Source organism: Oryx dammah, unplaced genomic scaffold (assembly GCF_014754425.2).
Source record: "Oryx dammah isolate SB20612 unplaced genomic scaffold, SCBI_Odam_1.1 HiC_scaffold_10, whole genome shotgun sequence".
In the NCBI taxonomy this organism is placed as follows: domain Eukaryota; kingdom Metazoa; phylum Chordata; class Mammalia; order Artiodactyla; family Bovidae; genus Oryx; species Oryx dammah.
Window position 1 is genome coordinate 73,065,664 of NW_024070194.1, and position 24,329 is coordinate 73,089,992.

The 24,329-nt window shown below is 41.7% G+C and overlaps 1 protein-coding gene across 2 annotated transcripts in view; it reads right to left on the minus strand.

Moving 5' to 3' along the window:
* The window catches only part of MACROD2 (mono-ADP ribosylhydrolase 2), a 2,300,803-nt gene that overhangs the window by 136,250 nt on the left and 2,140,224 nt on the right, over positions 1 to 24,329 (minus strand). For both annotated transcript variants that reach the window (XM_040248281.1, XM_040248280.1), the window contains exons 12-13: positions 19,367 to 19,429; positions 14,493 to 14,561 (exon numbers count right to left, since the gene is read on the minus strand). In XM_040248281.1, coding sequence (XP_040104215.1) covers positions 14,493 to 14,561; positions 19,367 to 19,429 — 132 coding nt within the window. The remainder of the gene's footprint in view (positions 1 to 14,492; positions 14,562 to 19,366; positions 19,430 to 24,329) is intronic.

Genomic DNA, 24,329 nt, shown 5'->3' on the forward strand with positions numbered 1-24,329 from the left:
GCTGGAGATGTGGGTTCAGTCCCTCGGTCAGGGAGATCCCCTGGAGGAGGGAATGGCAACCCACTCCAGTATTCTCGCCAGGACAATCTCATGGACAGTCTTCTAGCAGGCTACAGTCCATGGGGTCGCAAAGAGTCAGACATGGCTGAGCAACTGAGCACGCACACTGAGTGAACGTTTAATAATGACTCTGCCCCAGAATGTGGCTGGCGTCGAAAACATTTATGGATAGTTTAGGCAAACTGAAGCAATCTAACAGCTTTTGAAAAACATGTCTCTTGAAAGGCTTAGATCTTTATGAGTCTCCCAATATCACCCAAACATCATAAATCATAGTACAAGCTGGGAGAAATGTCTCACAGATTCATGTTGGGTCTAAAACAGTGTCTGAGTGTATGTACATGTGTGTGGTTTTGCATATGCACAGATGTGTATGTGAGTGTTACTGTGCTTGCTGGGTGAGAAAGAAAGCTCACTGTTAAATGAAAGAGAAAAGTTTCTGCTAAATGCTATCAATTTGTTAAGAGACCTTATCTTTATACTTGATTAAAAAGATATTTCAGTCTTTGCCACGGGTTAGTCAGTTATTCTTTTCTTTCTGCCTTAACAAAGCAGCAGTTCTGAGGCATTCTCTGCCTCTCTCTCAATAAATATCCCCACCTGGGGAACAGTGGTGGAAAGGACAGATGACAACAAAACGTTACTAGGAATGAGGGAGATACACATTTCTGCTCATGGAATCTACTGTCAAATACTGAGGCTACATTTTCTGAAATGAGAGAATATTCCTTCAAAAACACTGTGTTGCCATGAATTTAGGAAACTCAAGCTCCATTTTTCAAGTTATTTTAGAAGTGTTTAACTTTCATTATAATGATGATTACAATTTATCAAAAGCAAAACTTTATATGTTTTAATTCTTCTGGATAGGATATGAGATTGTTTCCCAAACTATAATTTGTTGGATTAAAATGGTTTATATATGAAAAAAAGGACAAACAAAACAACTTTAAAAAATATTTGGTCAATTAAAATGAGAAATGCTACATGCCTCAGTCTACCCTGAACTTCTCAATGCATGTCAACTTGTTGAAGGCTCTGAAAAGACCTGCAATGTAGAAACTGCCTTGTCTAAATTTGTGGTTTCTAGACTGTTTGGGGAGAAGGCACTGGTACCCCACTCCAGTACTCTTGCCTGGAAAATCCCATGGACAAAGGAGCCTGGTAGGCTGTAGTCCATGGGGTCGCAAAGAGGTGGATGCGACTGAGCGACTTCACTTTCACTTTTCACTTCCATGTGTTGGAGAAGGAAATGGAGACCCACTCCAGTGTTCTTGCCTGGAAAATCCCAGGGACAGGGGAGCCTGGTGGGCTGCCGTCTATGGGGTCGCACAGAGTCGGACATGACTGAAGTGACTTAGCAGCAGCAGCAGCAGACTGTTTTGACTGCTGAATGTCTGACTGTTTGTGACCCCATGGACTCTAACCCACCAGGCTCCTCTGTCCATGGAGTTCCCCAGGCAAGAATAGCTTTTATAATTTACTAACACTTATTAACATCCTAAATGTCCACACACAGGTAAATGGATAAAGATGTGATACATACACACACAGAGTGGAATACCACTCAGCCATAAAAAGAATGAGATAATGCCACTGGCAGCAATGTGGAAGGACAAATACTAACAAGTCAGAAAGAGAAAGACAAATGCCATCTGATACCACTTATATGTGGAATTTGTAATATTACACCAATGGACTTATCTACAAAGTAGAAACAGACTCACAGATGTAGAGAACAGACGTGGCTGCCAAGAAGGAGGGGGCCTGGGAGAGGGATGGCGTTTGAGATTCGCAGATGCAAACCGTAGAATGGATTATCAAGGTCCTACGCTATGGCAGGGGAACTATATTCAATATCCCATGACAAACCATAATGGCAAAGAATAGAAAAAATTTGTAGATATGTATGTATAACTGAATTACTTTGTTGTATGACAGAAATTAACACAATGTTGTAAATCAACTATACTTTGATAAAGAATAAACAGAAAAGAAAAACAGACTGCTCTTAGCAGATGCTCTTGATTTATTCAGACTGTCTAGGAATATACCTTTTGTGGTATATCTTAAGGAGTTACTCCAAATATTATTTTTTATATTAATTAACAAGAAAGTGACAAGATAGAAAAAAGTACACTCTAAGAATAGTACATTTTTATGAGTCAAAGTTCAACAAAAATTCTTGAATATGCGTGGGTGATATTATGATTTCAATTTGTTGACAGTAAAAGCTGCATTTTTGGTGGGACGAACACACATTTTGGTTCCTCTGGTCCCAGTGTGATTGCTTGTCTTGGCATAATTATTAACAGCACGCTCATCACTCTCAAGAGTGTGCTTGTTGTAAAAGTGTATGATTACCCTTATTAGGCCATGTTGACAAAAGCATCCTAAAATACGGATGTACAGACCTTCCATTTTAGGTTTTTTTTTGTTTTTTTTTTTTTTTTTTTTTTGGTAAAAGACTAAAACACAAAGTAGGTAGAGGGAACAAAAGGAAACTCTATGAGTGGTATTCAATCCAGGCTACCCAGCTAGCAAATCCCTCTTGGTGAATGGGGGCTAGAGAGAGTGTGAAGTGTCCCCGCCTGTCTGCCTAGCTCTCTCCAGTTGTTTTCAGTGCTCAACAGGTCCCTGCCAGTAGGATGGGCCAGAGCATGTTCACCTTGATGTGCAGGGGCTGAGCCACAGCTGTTGCTATGTATTTTGACTATCACCTGCAGTTGAACTTCTTTAACAATGGATTTGGTGAGGATTCAATGAGATATAGAAGAGTCCTATTTGGAGTAGTTAGAATTCTAAAGCCAACTGCTGCTGCTGCTAAGTCACTTCAGTCGTGTCCGACTCTGTGCAACCCCATAGACGGCAGCCTACCAGGCTCCCCCGTCCCTGGGATTCTCCAGGCAAGAACACTGGAGTGGGTTGATATTTCCTTCTCCAATGCATGAAAGTGAAAAGTGAAAGTGAAGTCGCTCAGTGTGTCCGCCTCTTCACGACCCCATGGACTGCAGCCTACCAGGCTCCATCATCCATGGGATTTTCCAGCCAAGAGTACTGGAGTGGGGTGCCATTGCTTTCTCCACTAAAGCCAACAGATACACTTAATAAGAGTTATTGTAAAAAAAAAAAAATGTCAACACCTGTTGAAAGTTTACTATGAGCAGCTATTACAAGCACTTTTAGTTTTCACAAATCTGTGATATAAATACTATTATTATACCCATTTTACAGATGAGAAAACGGAGGCACAACCTACAAAAGTTACCCAAGGGTGGTGATGTGAATCCAAAATAAACTTATTTGGCTTATAAGACTACATGACTTGCCCCAAAGAGCTTAAAAACTAGGCCAGTGAATCTGAAAATAGATTACAGGGATGCTTGTCTTAAATCAGACCTATTAGGACCAACAGTTTGATCCAAAATTGTGTGTTGGACAAGGGTTACCATCCCACTCAGCTAATTCCCATGACCTAATCTGGGATAATTTTGTTTCCAAGCCTCACTCACCAGATCTTTAGAATACACCCAAGAGATCACATGACTGAATTGACTGCTATAAATATATAATTACAGTCACACTTAATTTGTAAGAGAAAAATACATATGTGAAAATGTGATTGGATGGCAACTGTTACTTGCCTTCCAATTGCTGTATGTATTTTAAATTATGTATATATTAAAATATATTTTAAACTATATCAAATGGGAGATAAATATAATTTAAATACCAAAAAGTAGATAAATGATTTTATCTACTTTGACTGATTTAACCTGATTTTAAACATATTTAATCAAAGCATTTGAAGTGCTTATCTGAAAAGCCTTATCATAAATTAGGTATATATAACTAGCCTCAGTCATTGGAAATAGTCTATATATATTCACCATTTAGAAGTTTATCTTGTTCTCTTACAGGATAAGGGTATCCAAGTCTGAAAGTGAAACAAGGAAGTCCATGGCTTGAATTTTTATTTGTGTTCTTATAGCATTTGGGGAAAATTCACTTCTTAAAACAGGAGGATTCTGAAAGGGAACTTGCTCTAATAAGAGCCTTGATAATAGTAACAATCATTCTGGGAAAGTGGCCGTGACATTAGGAGAATTATAAGTGGCCCTTGTCTGTGATAGGTCCTATATCCAATATTGAGGACCTACTATACACAGGTCACTGTGTTGGTCCTGAAACATGAAAATGGATGAGATCTGTTATCTGATTTCAAGATATTTACATACTAGTGAGTTGGATATGTCATGTATATTATATAGATATAAGGCACATGATAAGTTCTATATAGATTTACAAGAAACAGGCGAAAAGACAGTTCCCTCTTGTATGAGATGAAATGTAATAGGGAGAGGAGAAATCAAGAAAGATGAAAATGTGGATCTCCTCCTCTCCCTCCGCCAACTGCCCTGCCTTATATGAACTGATTCCTGTCCTTGAAATGTTGGCTCAGATAATTTGCTGGAAATAAGGGAAGGACAGAGGGAGGGAGAGAAAGAGTAAGACAGGAAGGGAACAGTGAAGTGCGAGACTAAGGTACGATATTGGGAGTGAATCCGGATGAGCAGATGTAGCAGAATGGTGGTGGAATACAGCAGGCCAGTGAGGTTTGGGGGATGACAGGTAAGTGAGCTGGGCTACAGGGCAGGGTTCCTGGGGGGTATGAGGGAGCATAAGCCAGACCATACAGAAAGAGGTCTGAGCTTCATATCTGGTGGGGTCTGTAGCCGGAGGTGTTTGTGTCCTTATTCCTGAGTAAGACGGTTGCTGCAGCTTAGGATCAAGGCCATGATGAGGGTCAGGGCTGTGATGTGGACCAAGCAGGCTGGTCTGTGCTGGTGCCTCAGCCTCAGCACCCCGCTAGCCTAGCCTGGGCCCCATTTCCCCACGTGCCTTCCCACCGCATCCTACTTCCTGCAGGCACAGATATCCCTTTCTCTAGAAGCATGATTCGCGAAGCAGCATGGTGGGACTGAAGAAGCCTGGGTTTGGGGTTCAGGTAGATTTGGTTTTCAAATTCTGACTACCTTTTGGGTAACTGGTACAGTCACTCAGACTTTCTGAGCCTCAGTTACCTGCAAAATCAGGATAGTAATATTGACATCTTAAATGTCATGAGTTATTACTTTATACCCACTGAACGGGGGAAAATTAGGAATAACAAAAATAATGATTGCTGATGGAAATACTAATTGTTATAGTCTTCTCAGAAAGCCCTTTGGCAATATCTATTAAAAATATATTCTCCTCAAGGGAGAATGCATGCTTTGGAATTTTTCCCATGCAAATAAAAGCACTTCTTGTAAAGATATATGGGCAAAAACATCTATTGCAGCATTGTTTGTGTGGCAATAAAGTGGGAAGAAAGTGCTTGCTCATCATAGGATAATGGTTGAATAAACTATAGTACATCCAAGCTACGGGGTACACTTGAGCTTTAAAATGGATGAATTAGATTTACACAAATGACTACAAGCGGTTTCCACAAAGTTTTGCTGTCTGTAGCAAGTGCATATAATATGACATATTTTTTAGAAAATAAGCACCTGTATTTAACAATAGCAAAAAATCTTGTGCCTCCTACTGTGTATCAAACATTCTTTGACATGTTCAAGGGGGTTGACTTGTTTTAATGTTCAATATCCTATGATGGAGGTGTCATCATTCCCATTTTACACGAGGAAACTGAGGTGCACATAGATTAAATAATTTGTCCTAAGTCACATAGCTCAGAGGAGAGCTGGAATCTGGACTCTGGGAGTTGAGTTCAGAGACTAGATTCTTAATCAATGTGCTTTACTCTCTGAATATCTGGAAGGTGGGAAGTAAGCAAACAAGATAAAAGGAAAATGATATTAGAATCACACATTATATACCTGATTTATACAAAATTTTACATGGTTGCAAATATTCAGAAAGTGATGTGTGAAGAAATGGCCCTCAGAATGTAAATGGTAGTCGTCTCAAGGAGCTGTGACTACATATGTGTTTTTATTCTTTTTTTTTCTAAGTCTTAACTCTTATTTTCAATTGGAGGATAATTGCTTTACAATGTTGCACTGGTCATGTGTTTTTACTCTATTCCTTAAACACTCCCATTAATTATCTGAATTTTCTATAATGAACATATATTATTTAAAAAATCAAAAAAAGGAACACATTCTATTCATTGTAAAAAAAATTAAGATTTGTATGCATTTTTCCATTTATTTGAATTTCCTTACAGGAATGATCATGACCATTTACCAAGTTAAAAGAACGTTCCTGGCTAGTATAGAATTTAAAACTGAAACCAAAGAAATGACTCAAAATGGAGCCTGGGTAAGTAAATTATAGACTTTTGCTCATTGGAATTATTAATACAATTAAACGATATTAGACTTCAAAAAACATGGAAAAAATTTCACAGTCTTGCTATATTTAAAAGACAACTTCAAAATAGTATGCATGGCAGAATACTCCCCCTCCAAAAGAATAAAACTTCATATATATATGTGGTAGCCTAGAAAAAGACTGGAAGTTTATATACCATCATACTAATATGTTTATTTCTTGGGATTGACATTATGAGTGATTTTTTCATTTCTTTTTTTGCTTATTTTTTCATTCAATAAATACACATTACTTTTAAAATAAGATGAGGGTAAGCAATAAAAAATATTTTAATCTTTTCCCTGGTAAATCAACCCAAAGTCAAGATTTTATCCTGAGGAACTAATCATAGACACACATCCAGATTTATCTAAAATATAAATACTGCATTTCTGTATTATTTATAACAGAGAGAGATTGTAAATAACTAAATAATCTAACATTAGGACACTGGCTATGTAAATTATGGGACAACCATATGATGAAATATTATACCTCCAATAAAAGGTATGCCTAAATACATGGGAAAATGTTCAGGGTATGTCGCCAAATGAAAAACAAACTTTTCTTTTTTACAATTTAATCTCTGAGATGAAAATGATCATATGCTTTTGTTACCTTTCATACTTTTCTGCATTCAAAAATACTTTTCAATAAATATGCATTATGCTTTCCAGTAGAAAAACAAGCGCTAAAACATATAGAATAAGATACTATCATTTTTGAGGATTATGTAAGATCATGTGAGTATCTGCCATGGGAGTTAATACTGTTAGAGTAGTTCTTCTCTCTCCAAACCCCATGCACACCTTTCTTTCTCTCCTTTCTCTCAGGTTACCTTTTTGTGAAATGAAAAATAGATTGTACAGAAATGTAAAGCACTGCAGCAATACGTGAACCATGAACTTCCTGATGTTCAAGCTGCTGGAACCATGAACTTCCTGATGTTCAAGCTGCTGTTCATTGCCAACATCTGCTGGATCATCAAAAAAGCAAGAGAGTTCCAGAAAAACATCTATTTCTGCTTTATTGACTGTGCCAAAGCCTTTGACTGTGTGGATCACAATAAACTGTGGAAAATTCTGAAAGAGATGGGAATACCAGACCACCTGACCTGCCTCTTGAGAAACCTATATGCAGGTCAGGAAGCAACAGTTAGAACTGGACATGGAACAACAGACTGGTTCCAAATAGGAAAAGGAGTACGTCAAGTCTGTATATTGTCACCCTGCTTATTTAACTTCTATGCAGAGTACATCATGAGAAACGCTGGGCTGGATGAAGCATAAGCTGGAATCAAGATTGCTGGGAGAAATATCAATAACCTTAGATATGCAGATGACACCACCCATATGGCAGAAAGTGAGGAGGAACTAAAAAGCCTCTTGATGAAAGTAAAAGAGGAGAGTGAAAAAGTTGGCTTAAAACTCAACATTCAGAAAACGAAGATCATGGCATCTGGTCCCATCACTTCATGGGAAATAGATGGGGAAACAGCGGAAACAGTGTCAGACTTTATTTTGGGGGGCTCCAAAATCACTGCAGATGGTGACTGCAGCTATGAAATTAAAAGGCACTTATTCCTTGGGAGGAAAGTTATGACCAACCTAGACAGCATATTCAAAAGCAGAGACATTACTTTGCCAACAAAGGTCCGGCTAGTCAAGGCTATGGTTTTTCCTGTGGTCATGTATGGATGTGAGAGTTGGACTGTGAAGAAGGCTGAGCACCGAAGAATTGATGCTTTTGAACTGTGGTGTTGGAGAAGACTCTTGAGAGTCCCTTGGACTGCAAAGAGACACAACCAATCCATTCTGAAGGAGATCAGCCCTGGGATTTCTTTGGAAGGACTGATGCTAAAGCTGAAACTCCAATACTTTGGCCACCTCATGAGAAGAGTTGACTCATTGGAAAAGATCCTGATGCTGGGAGGGATTGGGGGCAAGAGGAGAAGGGCATGACAGAAGATGAGATGGCTGGATGGCATCACTGACTCGATGGACAGGAGTTTGGATGAACTCTGTAAGTTGGTGATGGACAGGGAGGCCTGGCGTGCTTCATGGGGTTGCAAAGAGTTGGACACGACTGACCCAACTGAACTGAACTGAGTCCAGGAGACACTCCATTTGTCTTAGCCTCTTCTTCACTGAACTACCAGAGGGCAACGGCTCTCATTCCACACTTCAGACTCTTACCATCCAAGAGTGACACCCAGAGGTGTCATGGTGTCTGCAGACACTCCATAGGTGCATATCTAGGGCAGGGGAACAGCTCTGTCCCACTGTGGTGGGTCATGGGGAGGATGCTAAGCAGGGCGAGAATGGATTCCAAGAATAGGGAAAGGACTAAGGAAAATCAGATGAGAGAAGTCTGAGGGGAGCTTCACGGGTGGCCCAGTGTATTGTTTCTCTCCAATGTGTAGACAAGGAACAGAAACAGATTCTGGAGGCTTACAGCTACTCGTGGTTGGGAGCATTTATGCTCATCTCTTGGGCTTCCCTTGTGGCTCAGCTGGTAAAGAATCCACCTGCAATGCAGGAGACCTGGGTTTTAACCCTGGGTTGGGAAGATCCCCTGGAGAAGGAAAAGGCTACCCACTCCAGTATTCTGGCCTGGAGAATTCCATGGATTGTATAGTCCATGGGGTCGCAAAGAATCAGACACGACTGAGTGACTTTCACTTCACTTCACTTGCTCATCCCTAAATCCAATTCCTAATACATAACCTGACCCTTTCTCTGCTGTCTTCTTCGGCAAGTTTGACTTTCTCAAGCCTTCCCCCAGCCTACGGAAATTCTGACCACTAGGAGGCCTGAAACTCGATTCAGTGTTAAGGTGTCCTTTGCCAAGTGACATTCCACTTCATAAACAGCAGACAGCAATGATGTGACTTACTCAGAGCTCCAAAGGAATACGAGCTCGAGTGTGTGTGCACCTGAGCATTAGTTGATTTTGTTCCTATGATGAGCATATGGTTTAGTCTAGCTGACCTTCAAATTCAAATTGGGTACTGATTAAGAAATAAGAAATAAGATGGGCTTCCCAGGTGGTTCAATGGTGAAAGAATCCACTTGCCAATGAAGGAGATGCCGGTTTCATCCCTGGGTTGGGAAGATCCCCTGGAGAAGGAAATGACAACCCACTCCAGTATTCTTGCCTGGAGAATCCCGTGGACAGGGGAGCCTGGCAGGCTACAGTCCATTGGGTCACAAAGAGTGGGACAAGACTTAGTGATTAAACAACAACAACAAAAAGAAATAAGATAGGAGAATCAAGATGTGTTTAAACAGCATTTTTCCCCCTAATAAGGTGCCTTAACCTTGGCTGCAAGTGAGGATGATCTATTAAGAGTTAACAGAACAGAGAATTCTCCTTGAGTTAAGCAGACCGACTATATCTTAAATAATGATGACGATGACGTAGCAGTTTCAGCCAGAGTACTTGATATTCCTAATGCTCATTTTAATCCTGGGTTTACACTCCCCTTCATCTGATTGCCTGTATATTTGCTAACTTAAATAGCCTTAACATTTGTACTCTTGGGTTTGTATTTAAGGATTTACATTGTAAACTACCATTAAATCAATCACTGGAATATTTTTACCAGTAGAGAAAGAAATCTGCCAATAGACAAGTGTGTGCCCTGTTTTACAAATGACCTCAGAGCTCCTATCAACTGACAGATATTTTCTCAGGCTTCTTTAACTTGGAGTTCATTTCTATTCAGGCCTGGCTGTTGCATCCACCCCATATGGATGAATTATTCATCAGTATTCTTCCTCCTCACGTCTCATCCTCCCAGCTCAACCACTGCCCACCCAAGGGCTGGGATGAGTCCCTGGGAACAGGTGTCCTCTGTCTGGAACTCAGAATCTAGCTCTTGATCTATGACTTGTACCTCCTTCTGTTAGCGGTTTGGATGGTTAGCAGTTACACAGGGTAAATGGGCAATAAGTATCCATTCTCAGAACCTGGTGAGAAATGTGTCTAGAATACTTAAACAAAATCACAGACCTAGAAGACATCCCCAAAGATGTTTCCTCTTGAAATTATTCTGCTTCCACATACCTGTTTTATTTAAAAAAAAAAATCTTATCTTCCAAACCAAGTGACATTAGCCTGCTCAGTTTTTTGTTTATTTTTAGTCCTTGCACTCTAAGAAGACATTGAGGTTACTGTGGGAGCCAAAATTATAACAAATATAAAGCCAGCCAACCAATAAGCAAAGATAAAAATAACTACAAGGCTCAAAGTCTCTGAGAATTATACTGGAAAGGATACCAAAAAAAAAAAAAAAAAAAAAAAGGCCAGTCCATAATATTGGTGATTCTAAGACCTAAGAAGAAGATGCTGGGTCAGAAGCAAAGCCTAGAAACAAAGACGAGAGCAGGGGCTCCTTGAGAACCTTTGGTCAGCAAAATGCTCTGCACTTAAACTGGAGAGTGCAATAAGCATTTTTATAAGCAGTCTTATAGCTGCAGAGATCATAAATAGCCCAGACATCACCAAGGAGATATATTTCTGCATGTAACATGATGGTGAGTATTTGAAATGAATTCTCAACACACATGAATGCCTTTTAACCTCATCATGACCTCAATTTTGGAGGATCTCAATGGCAAATTCATTTCTTTTTTTTCATTCTAAGCCATGTCTCTGTCAATCAAGCTAAACTATGTAATATTTCCAACACTTGCAGTTCTATAAGCAATAGATGCTTAATCTAAGCACTGGAATGATAATCATTTAAAATAGTGGTCTTCTATAAATACATGCTATTTCAGAAAAAAGGCAAAAATCATAAACCATATATGGGTCACATGTAAATGCGCACTTCAAAATTCTTTTCCTTAGATATAGGGGTTAATGGATATTAACAATTTCAGTAAAGAATCCCGTAAACTTCACATTTGGTCTTATTAGGAAATGGCATTTGTGATACATGACAGAACTCATTGGACTTACCACCATTAAAAGTTTCGTGTAAAAAAAAGAAACACCTAAAAGTGTTCTGAGAAACTGATCCTGGCATGAGCAATTAACAGTGTGAGATCCTAAAAGCATGAAGAAACATCACAGTGTGTTTCTATAAAGGTGTGACATCTCCAAACCAAACAACTCCACAGGAAAAATCTCAGTTTGAAGCACTTAATTATTTCTCTTGTTTCCTAAAACTCTGCTATTCTACTTCAAGACATTTACGATTTTTTTATCAAGGGCTGAATGATTGGGAGGGCTTCTCAGGTGGCTCATTGGTAAAGAATCTGCTTGCCAATGCGGCAGATGTAGGAGACGCAGGGAGATACAGAGGATGGCGGTTTGATTCCTGGTCGGGGAACTAAGATCCCACATGCTGTAGAGCAACTAAGCCTGTGCGCCACAAGAGAAGCACCACCCCCCCCACCACAAATAGAAAAAGCCCACACAGTGCAAAGAAAACCGAGCACAAAAAACCCCCCAGACAAACATAAAACAACAACCAATGTTCATCGCAGCACTGTTTACAATAGCCAGGACATGGAAACAACCTAGATGTCCATCAGCAGATGAATGGATAAGAAAGCTGTGGTACATATACACAATGGAGTATTACTCAGCCATTAAAAATAATACATTTGAATCAGTTCTAATGAGATGGATGAAACTGGAGCTGATTATATAGAGTGAAGTAAGCCAGAAAGAAAAACACCAATACAGTATACTAACACATATATATGGAATTTAGAAAGATGGTAACAATAACCCTGTAAGTGAGACAGCAAAAGAGACACAGATGTATAGAACAGTCTTTTGGACTCTGTGGGAGAGGGAGAGGGTGGGATGATTTGGGAGAATGGCATTGAAACATGTATAATATCATATATGAAACATGTATAATATCATATATGAAATGAATCGCCAGTCCAGGTTCAAAGCAGGATACAGGATGCTCGGGGCTGGTGCACTGGGATGACCCAGAGGGATGGTACGGGAAGGGAGGAGGGAGGGGGGTTCAGGAAGGGGACACGTGTATACATGTGGCGGATTCATGTTGATGCATGGCAAAACCAATACAATATTGTAAAATAATTAACCTCCAATTAAAACAAATAAATTTGGTCTTTTGACGAGAAGAAACAACAACAACAACAACCAAAAGACACATATTTGAGTAGTATAAAGGGAGATGCCAAAGGAGTCATTAAAAAAAAAGACAATGAACTAGAAAAAGACCACCCAAAGCAAGAGAACAGTGGATGCTGTCTTGGTCCACAGGATCCCCCTTCAGGAAGGAAGAGCTTCCTCTTCTAGTCGTAGGCTGCCCTCATCCCTTCTCAAGCTTCTAGGATCATCTGAACAGAAGAGAGAGGCTTCATCCAAGATCACAGCCCCTTCCCCTGGCAGCCAGTGACAGGTGACTCCTCAGTGGGAGGTTTAAGAGCCAGACTCCCACACCCCAGAAGGACATCTCAGAACTGTCACGCCATCTTCAGCCTGGCTGCGGCTTCAGCTGAGAATGCCTTGCAGTTCAATTTATTTATCTAGTTTTGCATGCTTCCCTTTCACAAGTGTTGATTCCAAGAGCCCTCCCTAATAAAGGTTAGCTCTCTAGTCTCCTGGGGAAGCCACCCTGCGTAGGTGGGTGAATAGCTTGAGTGAATAGTTTGGGTGAATAGTTTGAGCAATGGGCATGTATTGCTGTATTCTGTGAGGTAATTCTCCATTCTCCATTCTTCTCAGAGAAGTTAACTACTTGTGATGACATATTAATCCCTTGCTAAGTACAAGAGTTCCTTATGAAAGACTACATACGTTGCTAGTGCCAGAGACAGGATATAGGCCTCAAGCACCTGGCCCCAGAGCTCACACTCTTAGCAACTATCCTTCCTACACAGGATGTTTCACTTATGAAAACCGTTTACAGGCAACATGAAATGAAATGAATCATGTAAACAGTTGAGTGTTATTTTTAAGACAACTTTGATTTTCTAAACATTGATTCCAGGACTAGCTAATATCAATCTTACACACAGATATATTTTCTTATCACTCCAAACTGAAGAAATGCATTCAGCATATTAATCTAAAAGTTCCAAGGAGGTCATATAGTTTAGCAGACGTCCATTTGTACAACAATCTCATCTACCATGCAGAGCGTTTTTAGTAGTTATCAATTACAGATTTAAAATATTACTTTGTGTTTTGGGGGACAATTAATCAGAGGGGGAGAAATGACAATTTCATTTTCCTTTGCTGCTGCTGCTAAGTCGCTTCAGTCGTGTCCGACTCTGTGCGACCCCACAGATAGCAGCCAACCAGGTTCCCCCGTCCCTGGGATTCTCTAGGCAAGAACACTGGAGTGGGTTGCCATTTCCTTCTCCAATGCATGAAAGTGAAAAGTGAAAGGGAAGTCGCTCAGTCATGTCTGACTCTTCGCGACCTCATGGACTGCAGCCTACCAGGCTCCCCCGTCCATGGCATTTTCCTTTAGGTGATACATATTTAAAAAACTGTGTTATCTGCACATGAATGTCCCTGCAATTTCTCCCTCAAATTTTCTCTTACAACCTACATAAATTTTTCTTTTCTTTTTTTCTTCTTTTAAAGATACTTGGGTCAGCAACATTTTCTCATAGTAACTGTCCATAGAATGAGGAATGATGCTCTTGTCAAAGATTTATTTTCAAGGATGCCTTTCAAACATTTCTTTTTTATTCTGTCTAGATAATGGAGTTCTCTGGTAGGTGATTCTCAAATGAACCCATTCCTGACAAGCAGCTATAAACAGCCTCCTTTTGTTGTTTCAAATAAACATCTTCTTTAAACATAATTTTCCCAATCATCCTGTTGTTTCATGAATAGTTACTGTTAAAGGAACAAATGGATATACAAATTCTGAAAAGGGTAGATATGGAATAAAATAGAGCAGGTTGGATATTTGTGTTGGAAATAGACATGCTTAAAGAGGATTGGATGGATTTGCTCACTATTTCATTTCCCCCAAACAAACAAAATCCAGATGGTTTTCTAAGAGTTTGCACAGATTTTCAGATGAGTAAGTGGTCTCATACCTTCATCTTTACAGACTTCAACTGCTTCCTCTGAAGAAGGGCTGGGCGCCGAAGCAGTGCTGGTACCATCTGTAAGGCAGAAAGAGACACTGTCTCAGAGTCCATGCTATGAGGTAGGCGCTGCCCTGCCCACCTTACTTCCCACTCCACCGAAGGACGTAGGAGCCCATTTCACACTCTCAGACACTGAATGGTCTTTGAGGGGGTCGGGTTTGTGACCCTCCTCTATGACTACTGGAACAAGAACCCTTAGTTAAGCTTGAGCCCAGTGAACTAGAACTGTGTTTTGGTGAAGACTGGGACTGTGACGCTTTGGCCTTTTGTTTCTTTCCTCGCCTCTGGAAGAACAGTAGGCTAGTTTTCTTATAAAAGGCTGCAAGTTTCTACAAAGTACTTTTCTGTGTGTGTTTAAAGTCTGGGTTTCCTCCGCACCATGCCTCATCCCGTTAGACCATGCTGTCAGGCTGCAGGGGGTGCCTCTGACAGTGTCGGTGCAGAGGCCTGGGGATGGGGAGCGTTCGTCACAAAGCACCAGAAGCCGCTTGGTGATTTCATGTCAGTCGAGCACAGGGAGGGGACTAAGGAACCTGGAGGTCCCTGTCCTGCGCTGCCCCCTCCCCCCAGCCACAGCAGCAATGAACCTCATCAGAGCTGGTCTTTCTATTTAGGACTTCAGCACTCCAGGGACTCACTCCACTTGGCCTGCAGAATAGTAACTAACTTACTAACACTAAAATAGTAAATTTAAGATGGGAAGGATTACCAAAATCATTTGGAATGGTTAATACTTGACAAATGGAAAAGGAATGTATACATTTTTTCATGCAGTAACAAGGTTATAAAACTAAAGATAACTCAAAAACGCACGACAAAACACACACACACACGCTCAGAACATTTATATTAGCCTACAGCTGGGCAAACGCGTGTTAGTTGCTCAGTTATGTCTGACTCTTTGCAACTCCGTGGACTGTAGCCCAACAGGCTGCTCTGCCCATGGGATTCTCCAAGTGAGAATACTGGAGTGGGTTGCCATTTCCTCCTCCAGGGGATCTTCCCAACCTCGGGATCCAACTTAGGTCTTCTGCACTGCAGTTAGATTCTTTACTGTTTGAGCCACCAGGGAAGCTCACAGCTGAGCAAAAGAATCTAACAAAAATCTATTATAATAAAGTGTTGAATATCTCAAAAAAAGATTGATTTTTCCACACAAAGTAAAAAAGTGGCTACCTTGGTAATGCCTTTAAAACTTTACAGATATACTTATTAAACTGAATCTTTGAAACAGTATTAATATTATTCTGTGAGCAATTAATAAATCTTTATATTTTCAACAAAATAAAGGCTGACCAGATATTTTTTTCAGCATATCCTTTGTCTGTAATGTACATGACTATCACCTTCAGGTCACATTTCTACCAGGACAGAGAATACAATTTGTTAGTAGGGAGATAACGGGAGATGAATCACTTTCTTTTGTTAGGTGACAAACTCCTATGAACAACAAAAGAACAGACTAAAAATAATCAACTCTCCCTTGATGTCACATCATCCCAGTTCTCTGCTTCCCTTCAAGGCAAAACTCCCCAGGATCGCTATCCATGTTGTTGCTCCAGACTTCCTCATCTCCCAGTCTCTCTGTAACGCACTCCAATCAGCTTCCATCGTCCTCGCAGTGTTCTCTTCCTAGAGGTGTCAGTGACCTCACTTTGCCAAATCCATGGGACATTTTCCCTTTCTTATCTTCCTTGACTTCTCAGTAGCATCTCAGAGTCTACTCGGTTCTTTCTGGAATACTTTCCTGGGGTAGCTGTTCCTTCTCCCTTGTTGCCACATATCTGGATGCCATGGTATTCCAGGCCCGATTCTTCTCCTTATTTACATGTCCTCTCCAGTTAATCTCAGTCATGTGGCTGTAAGTAGCATTTCTACACTAGTGACACCCAAGCCTGTATTTCTGGTCCACATCCCTCCCTCGAAATCCAGACTCATATATCTAACTGGCTTCTTGACATCCCATATGGCTGAGAGTCCTCTTGGATTTACCATGGCCAAATCTGAACTATCAACTCTATTAACAAAAAACTGTGCCCTGTGGCCAGTCTTTCATACACTAGTCAGTGGCACCATCACCCACATAGTTACTGATGCGAAAAGCCTAGGATGTAGTCTGGGTCCCCATGCCCTGTATCTAAGCCATCGGTACCTCCCGTCACCTCTGCCTCTGGGATGAAACACAGCAGTCCATTTTGTCTGCATTTCCAGAAACCGCCCATCACTGCTTTCCTGCTACAGTCTTTCAACTGGTGTCACTTTGGCTCCTTTGACTCATTTTCATTCACAGGCAAGAGTGAGCTAGTTAAAACTGATTGTGTTCCCTCACTATTAAAAGCCTTCCATTGGCTTTCCCTTATAGTTCTAACAGAATCAGTTCTTACTGATTACATCAGACATAACCTGGTCCTATGGTATTTTCCCGAATCCCACCCCTGTTCTCTCTCATCCATCAGGCTCCAGTCACTCTGAACTTCCTTCTCTGATGTGTTAAAATTCACCTGAACGTCTGCATTCCCTGGTCCCTCCATCTGGAACGTTCTCCTCCCATTTTATCCCTGAGATTTCACTTTAATTACTGTCATCAGGGAGTCCTCCCTGAGTCCAGCCAATGGAAAGCTGTCTTCTCAGGATTCCTTCTAACATTACCTCATTTCTCCACGAGACACTTATCACCTCCATGCTTTTCTTATTATTTCCTTTTGGATCACTGCCACCCGAGTATAAATTTCAAGGAAGAAAAGATACTGTCTTTATAGTTCACTGCCCTATTTCAGTGCCCAGAGCAGTGCCTGGGCCACAGAGAGTGCTGGATAGGTATTTGTTGAGTGGCCGTTTGAGGAAGAGGATCTACCACTTTGATGTGATCATGACAGCAGTCAGAACCGCTGGATGATGCTGGCTGCTTTTTGCATGATACGGAAGAGGCGTGCAGAGCTGTGCAGTTAGAATGGAAGCTGGAATTTCTAATGAATGAAAGGAAGATATTTTTATTTTGGAAGAATAACAGCAGGTCAAAAGGATTTTAATGAGCACCATTGCAACTCTGACTTCTCTGCACCAGGACTAGGGAGGTAGAGCAGTCACAGCCATATATGCTGAAGTGGCCAAGATCCGAGATGAATCTTGCCACTGGGCTCTGAACCAGTGGGCAGGCCTGCTTAGAAGAACAAGAAGCAGTGTGTTTAGGAATCTTCTCTACACTGAGAGGCAGCCACACTGTGGTGGTGATCTCCATCTAAGAGGTGGAGAAAAAGGCTTATGTTCTATGACTCTTTGCTAACATGCAAGATGGTCTTGCATAAAGAAACTGCCTGTTCTCAACTGATTAAGGGAAAAAGAGATGCATAAATAAAATGCAGGCAGATGTGTGTGCATGTATACACGTGTGCCTGTGTGTGTGTGTATGTGTATATGTATATGAATGGGGTGGGAGAAATTTATGTTGATAAAGACAGTTTGGGACAGAGAGCACCTGGGGTCACCAAGAATCAGACATGACTGAGCACACAAACACACACACACACACACACACACACAATGAATGAATAAGACCTGTAAAGCCACAATGTTCAGAGAATGGCCTCAGCTGTCAGCAGCTGGTTGACTAATATTCATTGGCCCCAAATAGTGAAAACAGTGACAGCTTTTCTCAGAAGCTGCATCTTCCATGGAACATAATGATGTGGTGACCGGGAGCTGGGGGCAACAGTGGTGCAAATAACAGCATTTTTCTATATCAGAAATTCATTCCATCTCAAGGACTGCATTTAAGCAAAGGGCGCTGGCTGAGCAAGCAGCAGGTACACAAGGTCCCTGCTGCCCTGCTTCAGTGCCTCCTCTGATTGGCCGTCTTCAATTCCATCTTCCAGTTTAATAGTAAAGGCTTTCGGTTCTCCAGCAAAATCTCCAAGGTTAATGGAGGAACTTCTCAGTGACAAACCTATCACACCGCCTGGTTTATTTCCAAGAGTCCAGCATATGGCTCAGAGTGTGGCTGGCACGTGAGCAGAGCTCCCCATTTTAAAGATGCCCCACTTGTTGGGCTCATTAGAACCAGAAGAATGACTTGGAAAAATAGGAGGAAGTTTTTATTCGGGTGGTTACATTGACAACTGCATAACATGTGTGTAAATCGTTCTTTCAAAGGAAAGCGTGCCTGAGTATAAAAATGGGGAGGAAGAAAAGAAAAACCTAAGGTGACGACCATCTTTTTTGAGTTTTAAGTGTTAAAAATGTTCAGTTTACAATGTACAGCAGAAGATCTCTAAGCATTTCATTGGCACATCCATTCTTTGGATCTCACGGAGCTCTGGGTGTGGGGTAGTCAAGGCCACATCACAGCATCATCCACAACATATGGAAAAATGAACAGAAGCACAGCTCTTCAAAACTGAGTGCAAAACAGTACGGGCCACTCCATGTGTTGTGGAAGGAAAGCCTCTGATACCTGTCCTTTGAATGTTTTTCATTTCGTTTTTCCCCTCAAACTGAATCTGCTGATTCTGACCTGCCCTAGTCAGCCCAGCTCTGACGTGGTCCTTCCAGCCTCTGCCGGTCCCGTGCAGAGCGTCACTGAGCAAACGGCTATCACCCGGGACCAAAGAGGAGCTCGTGACGGACGCCCGAGAGGCACTCCTCTGACTAAGGACCCTGACGCTCCTCGTTAACAGGGCTGGTGATTGCCTGAGGGAGACCACAATGGACACTGAGGTTAACCCGATGAAACGGCATGAACACTGAAAACACCACTAAGTCAAGCTATTGTTCACCTCTGGGGACGAGGCCGAGGAGACGCTTCAAAAGAAATCTGAGCCCACCTGCTTCTTGGCTCTGCTCTTCTATTTCTTCCGCACTTGGCTTTTCCTCTGGAGCATTCTCATCTTTTTTGAAAACCACAGAGGGGGGAAAAATATACATCAAGTCAATTTATGAAATATCTCTTTATGGCTAATATGCAGCGGTGAAATTAATTGTAACCAATGTAGCATGACTTGCCATAAAGCGAGGCAGAGAGATGAACCAGAGGTGTGAAACAGAAAAATTACCTACATAAATAGGTGCATTTATCCTGGGCCCTTCTCACGTGATTTGCTTGTTGGAAAGCTGAACTGCGGTAAACAAAATTCACTTAGCAGTTCTAGTCACATCTCTCCTCTCACACAGCACTTCCCAAAGTGCCAAACAGATTTTAATTTCAATTTGCTTTCTTCCCTTGACTCAAGCAATATGCACCGTGTAAAGAGTGTTGGCTGATTATGTTCCTATGCACTTTATTTTCCTGTTTGATTTATGTTGCAAAAAACCCACCTATTTTTACTTAATTTCTTTTACAATTTTTACTTAAATTTTTTTTACCGGGGTATAGCTGCTTTACAATGTTGTGTTTCTGCTGTACAACAAAGTGGATCAGTCATACATATATGAATATCCCCTCCCTCTTTGACCTCCCTTCCACCCCCCATCCCACCCCATTTATTTCTTAGACATTTACTTACATTTTACACATGACAGTCTAACATTTCTATGCTACAAAATATTCTATCTTGAACAGATTATGCTGGTCAAGTTTATGCTGGAATACATAACTCCTTGAAAAATAAATAACTGGGCAGGTATAATGGTGGCTATATATTGGAAACTAGCTAAAAATTTCCCTTTGGCTTAAAATGTATATATCTCTGTGGATTTATGTGTAGAAAAAAGTAAACTTTTCAAAGGCAAATAAAGGCATCATTTTAGAACTCATTGCTGGGAGGGTTTCCAAATGTGTTTAGAAATTTTTTTAAATGATAAATTTATATAGAGACAAGGAATAAAATATAAGACATACAGTTAAAGTACAGAAAGCAGAGAAGCAGAAGTTTTCTGCACACATGGGTTAAAGCTGGCAAAGCTCCCAGTTGCTCAAGAGGTGGAATCTACTCCTTTACTCCTGAAATTCAGACTGGTTCTGACTTGTTTAGACAGTGAAATGTGGACATGATTCTCTGGGCCCCTCAAGCCAAAACCTAAGAGAACTGGCAGCTTTCCCCTTCTGCCTCTGGGAAGCCAGTCACCTTGCTTAAAGACACTCAGGTGAGCCCCCCGAGGGGAGAGGGAGACAGGGAAAGAGTGGCACAGAGGGGCCAGACATGTGGATGAAGCCATCTCCCACCTTCCTACCTGGCCCTGCTGCCAGCTGAACACTCCCAATTGATGACCTCAACCGAGATCACAGGGAGCAGAAGGATCACCCTACCGAGTCCTTTAAAAATTCCTGACCCCCAGCCAGGCTTAGACCACTTAACCAAGTTGTACTTGAGTGCTTTGACCCACCATCTGTTACAACTACCAACACTTAATCCAGAGGCAAGAGGATGGGCATCCTTCCAGGGGAGGATGAGACTCGTGGAGTTTAAATAAGAGCCTCAGCGGCAGTGAGGGAACCTTTCGCCAAGCAGCTCTGCAGAAGAACCTATTGAGGAGGGTGGAAAATGTGAAAACATCTGGAATTGACCTGAATGAAAGAAAAAGTTTATAACAGAGTGAAAAAAATAAATAAATAAATAAGAGCAACACTGACATGGAGAAGAGATTCAATCTATAAATAAATGTATAAGTATGGGGACCTCCCTGGTGGTCCAGTGGTTAGGAATGGACCACTTCTTTGCAATGCAGGGGACGTGGGTTTGATCCCTGGTCAGGGAACTAAGATCCAACATGCCACAGAGCAGCTAAGCCCACTTGCCTGAACTACTGAGCCTGTGCTCCAGAGCCCATGCGCCACAACTAGGGTCCATGGACCACAATAAAAGATCCCACATGATGCAATGAGGCTCCTGCACGCTGCAGCTAAGACCCAACACAGCCAAATAAATAAAGTGTGTGTATAATTCCCTTGCTTGCTCCTTGGAAGAACAGCTATGACAAACCTAGACAGTGTATTAAAAAGTAGAGACATTACTTTGCTGACAAAGGTCCATATAGTCAATATGGATCGGAGAAGGCAATGGCACCCCACTCCAGTACTCTTGCCTGGAAAATCCCATGGATGGAGGAGTCTGATAGGCTGCAGTCTATGGGGTCGCTAAGAGTTGGACACGACTGACTTCACTTTCACTTTTCACTTTCATGCATTGGAGAAGGAAATGGCAACCCACTCCAGTGTTCTTGCCTGGAGAATCCCAGGGACGGGGGAGCCTGGTGGGCTGCCATCTATGGGGTTGCACAGAGTCGGACACAACTGAAGCGACTTAGCAGCAGCATCATGTATGGATGCTGAACACTGAAGAATTGATGCTTTTCAACTGTGGTGTTGGAGAAGACTCTTGAGAGTCCCTTGCACTGCAAGGAAATCAAACCAGTGCATCCTAAAAGAAGTCAATCCTGAATATTCACTGGAAGGAATGATGCTGAAGCTGAAGCTCCAATACTTTGGCCACCTGATGTGAAGGGCCAACTCATGAGAAAAGACCCTGACGGTGGGAAAGATTGAAGGCAGGAGCAGAAAGGGATGACAGAGGATGAGCTGATTGGATGGTGTCACTGACACAATGGATGTGAGCTTGAGCAAATTTAGGGAGACTGTGAAGGACAGGGAAATCTGGCGTGCTGCAGTCCACGGGGCTGCAAAGAGTTGGACATGACCTAGCGACTGAACCACACAAATTCCCTCTGCCCAGCATGGTGCCATTTGTCACAGGGTTATAGTATAACCTCGGTAGGGGTGGCTCTGCAGTTCCCCAAACCCAAGGTTCTCTGTGGAGTATTTATGAGGACATTTCTAATCTCTCTCTGTTTTGGTTCTCCAGGGAGGTGCTGTAGGAAGGCAACAGTCATCCTTGATGTTCCTCTTCACAAGGTCCGATTGGTACAGGGGCACGTGTCAAAACCATAGGTCAGTGTTTTGCCTTCCTCCCACCACATGGACTCAGACTCAAGCAGGAAAAATCTACCAGCTTTCCTGTCTCTCCAACAGCCAGACCTTTTAACACAGATTTTACAATAGGCTTGAAGTCTGCAGTGACCGACTGTTTTTAAAATTAATCTGGTCACCGCATCTTTACTCCCACCGCATGGAGTGGGGGTAAAAAGCTTTCCTGTGGAGAGAGAGAGAGAGAAGGGAAAGAAAAACAACAGTTAAGTCACAGGAAGGTTCCAGCAGTCCTAAACACATGAAAAGGAAATTCAGAGCCCCCATGACCAACTTTATAACTGTAAGAAATACAGTTGATGACGCTGATGTCTTCCACTCTAGAACTGTATTTCTAACAGTTATAAAGTTGGCTCTTTATCTCACCTACAACTACTGGGTTTTTACCCTTAATCCCCGCGTCCGTGGTGGTTCCACTCCCTAATGAAATTGCCCAAGTAGCGTGTTCTGTTTTCTTCTTGGAAAACAGAGTCTTGGCTGTGGGGTGCTCTGGGGTTGCAGGATTTCTGCCCTTTGGAAGCAAATTCAGGAAACACTTGGTATGTTTATCACGGAGAAAACGCCTTCTAGAGGAATGCTACATTTGGCATTTGAGTACCTTGCCCTCAAAAGAAAAGGATTAGGTATATTGCTTTCATCAGTTTCCAAAGACAGTGCATCCTCGGAGCCAGCAGGGGGAGCCAGTGTAGAAGTCTTGCTTTCCAAGCCCAACTGATACATTCTCCGGCAATTAGACTAGCATTCATTTCACTTTCAGAAAGACAGTTCGCCTGGCTTCTAACATCCCATCCATTTAAAATGCCTCAAATGGGTGAGTTCTGAGTGAAACAGTGGGCTTCCTCTGGTAGGAAAGAAAAATATCCCATTACACCGTTCCCCATTAAGTATTGGATAAGGACAAGCTTTCCTTTTTGTGGGCTTGTCTATCTAGCTATCTTCACAGGAAGCAAATAAACAATAAAAAAGTAAAGTAGACTGGGGAATGTAAACTTGAGGTTATTAGAAGGGATTTAAAAGGCTCACAATAAATGTGAAGAAATATAGGGAAGTGACAGGCTATTTTGTGAGCCTAAAAAATGTCACATGGAAGCTAAATTCTCCTAATTAATACAGCTCTAGGATTCCATATTTATTTCCAATAATAAATTTCCACCTCATTCATGTTGAGTGTCACATAAGACTACTTCCCCACACCTAAAAACATGGTGACCTGTGCAAATTCTAATGGCTAAATTATTTTTGCTTCTCCAGTATGAAAACTCTGCCCTTTATTCTTTCAACCCATATGCATGGAGTACACACTGTATGCAAGGACGTTTCAGGAATTTTATAGAAATAAAAATAAGAGACTCCTGCTGTAAAGCTGGAACCGAGCAGAATCCTGCAGGGCTCTCCCACTTTCTCAAGTACAGAACCAAGAAGTTCATGATCAGGACAACAGCGTTGCAGACTCAGCATCTGATGCATGTTCTTGAGTTGCTTTACTGTTACCATAACTGCCACTGGAGGGGGAAGAAATCTAACTGGGTGATGCCAGACTGCAGCCATGACAGAATCTCCTCCCTTCGTCTCGTGCAGCACTGAGTCATGGGCAGCATGGTTCCAAGGACTGACCTCAAGAGAACGAGATGGACATGATTGCCCATAAGTCTCTATCTCTGTTGGCATCAATATAATTGTAGTCTATCCTGCCCATATACGAGAGCAGGCAACTAAAACTGCCAGGAAAGAGACGCTGACATCTTCCACTCTAAAACGCTATGTCGACATGAAGAAGTTCCAGAAGACAGACCTTCCCCTCTAATCCCACAGAAATGGGATGATGTTCCGACAGGTGGGGACTTGCCAGCAGCTCTTTGAAGCAAACT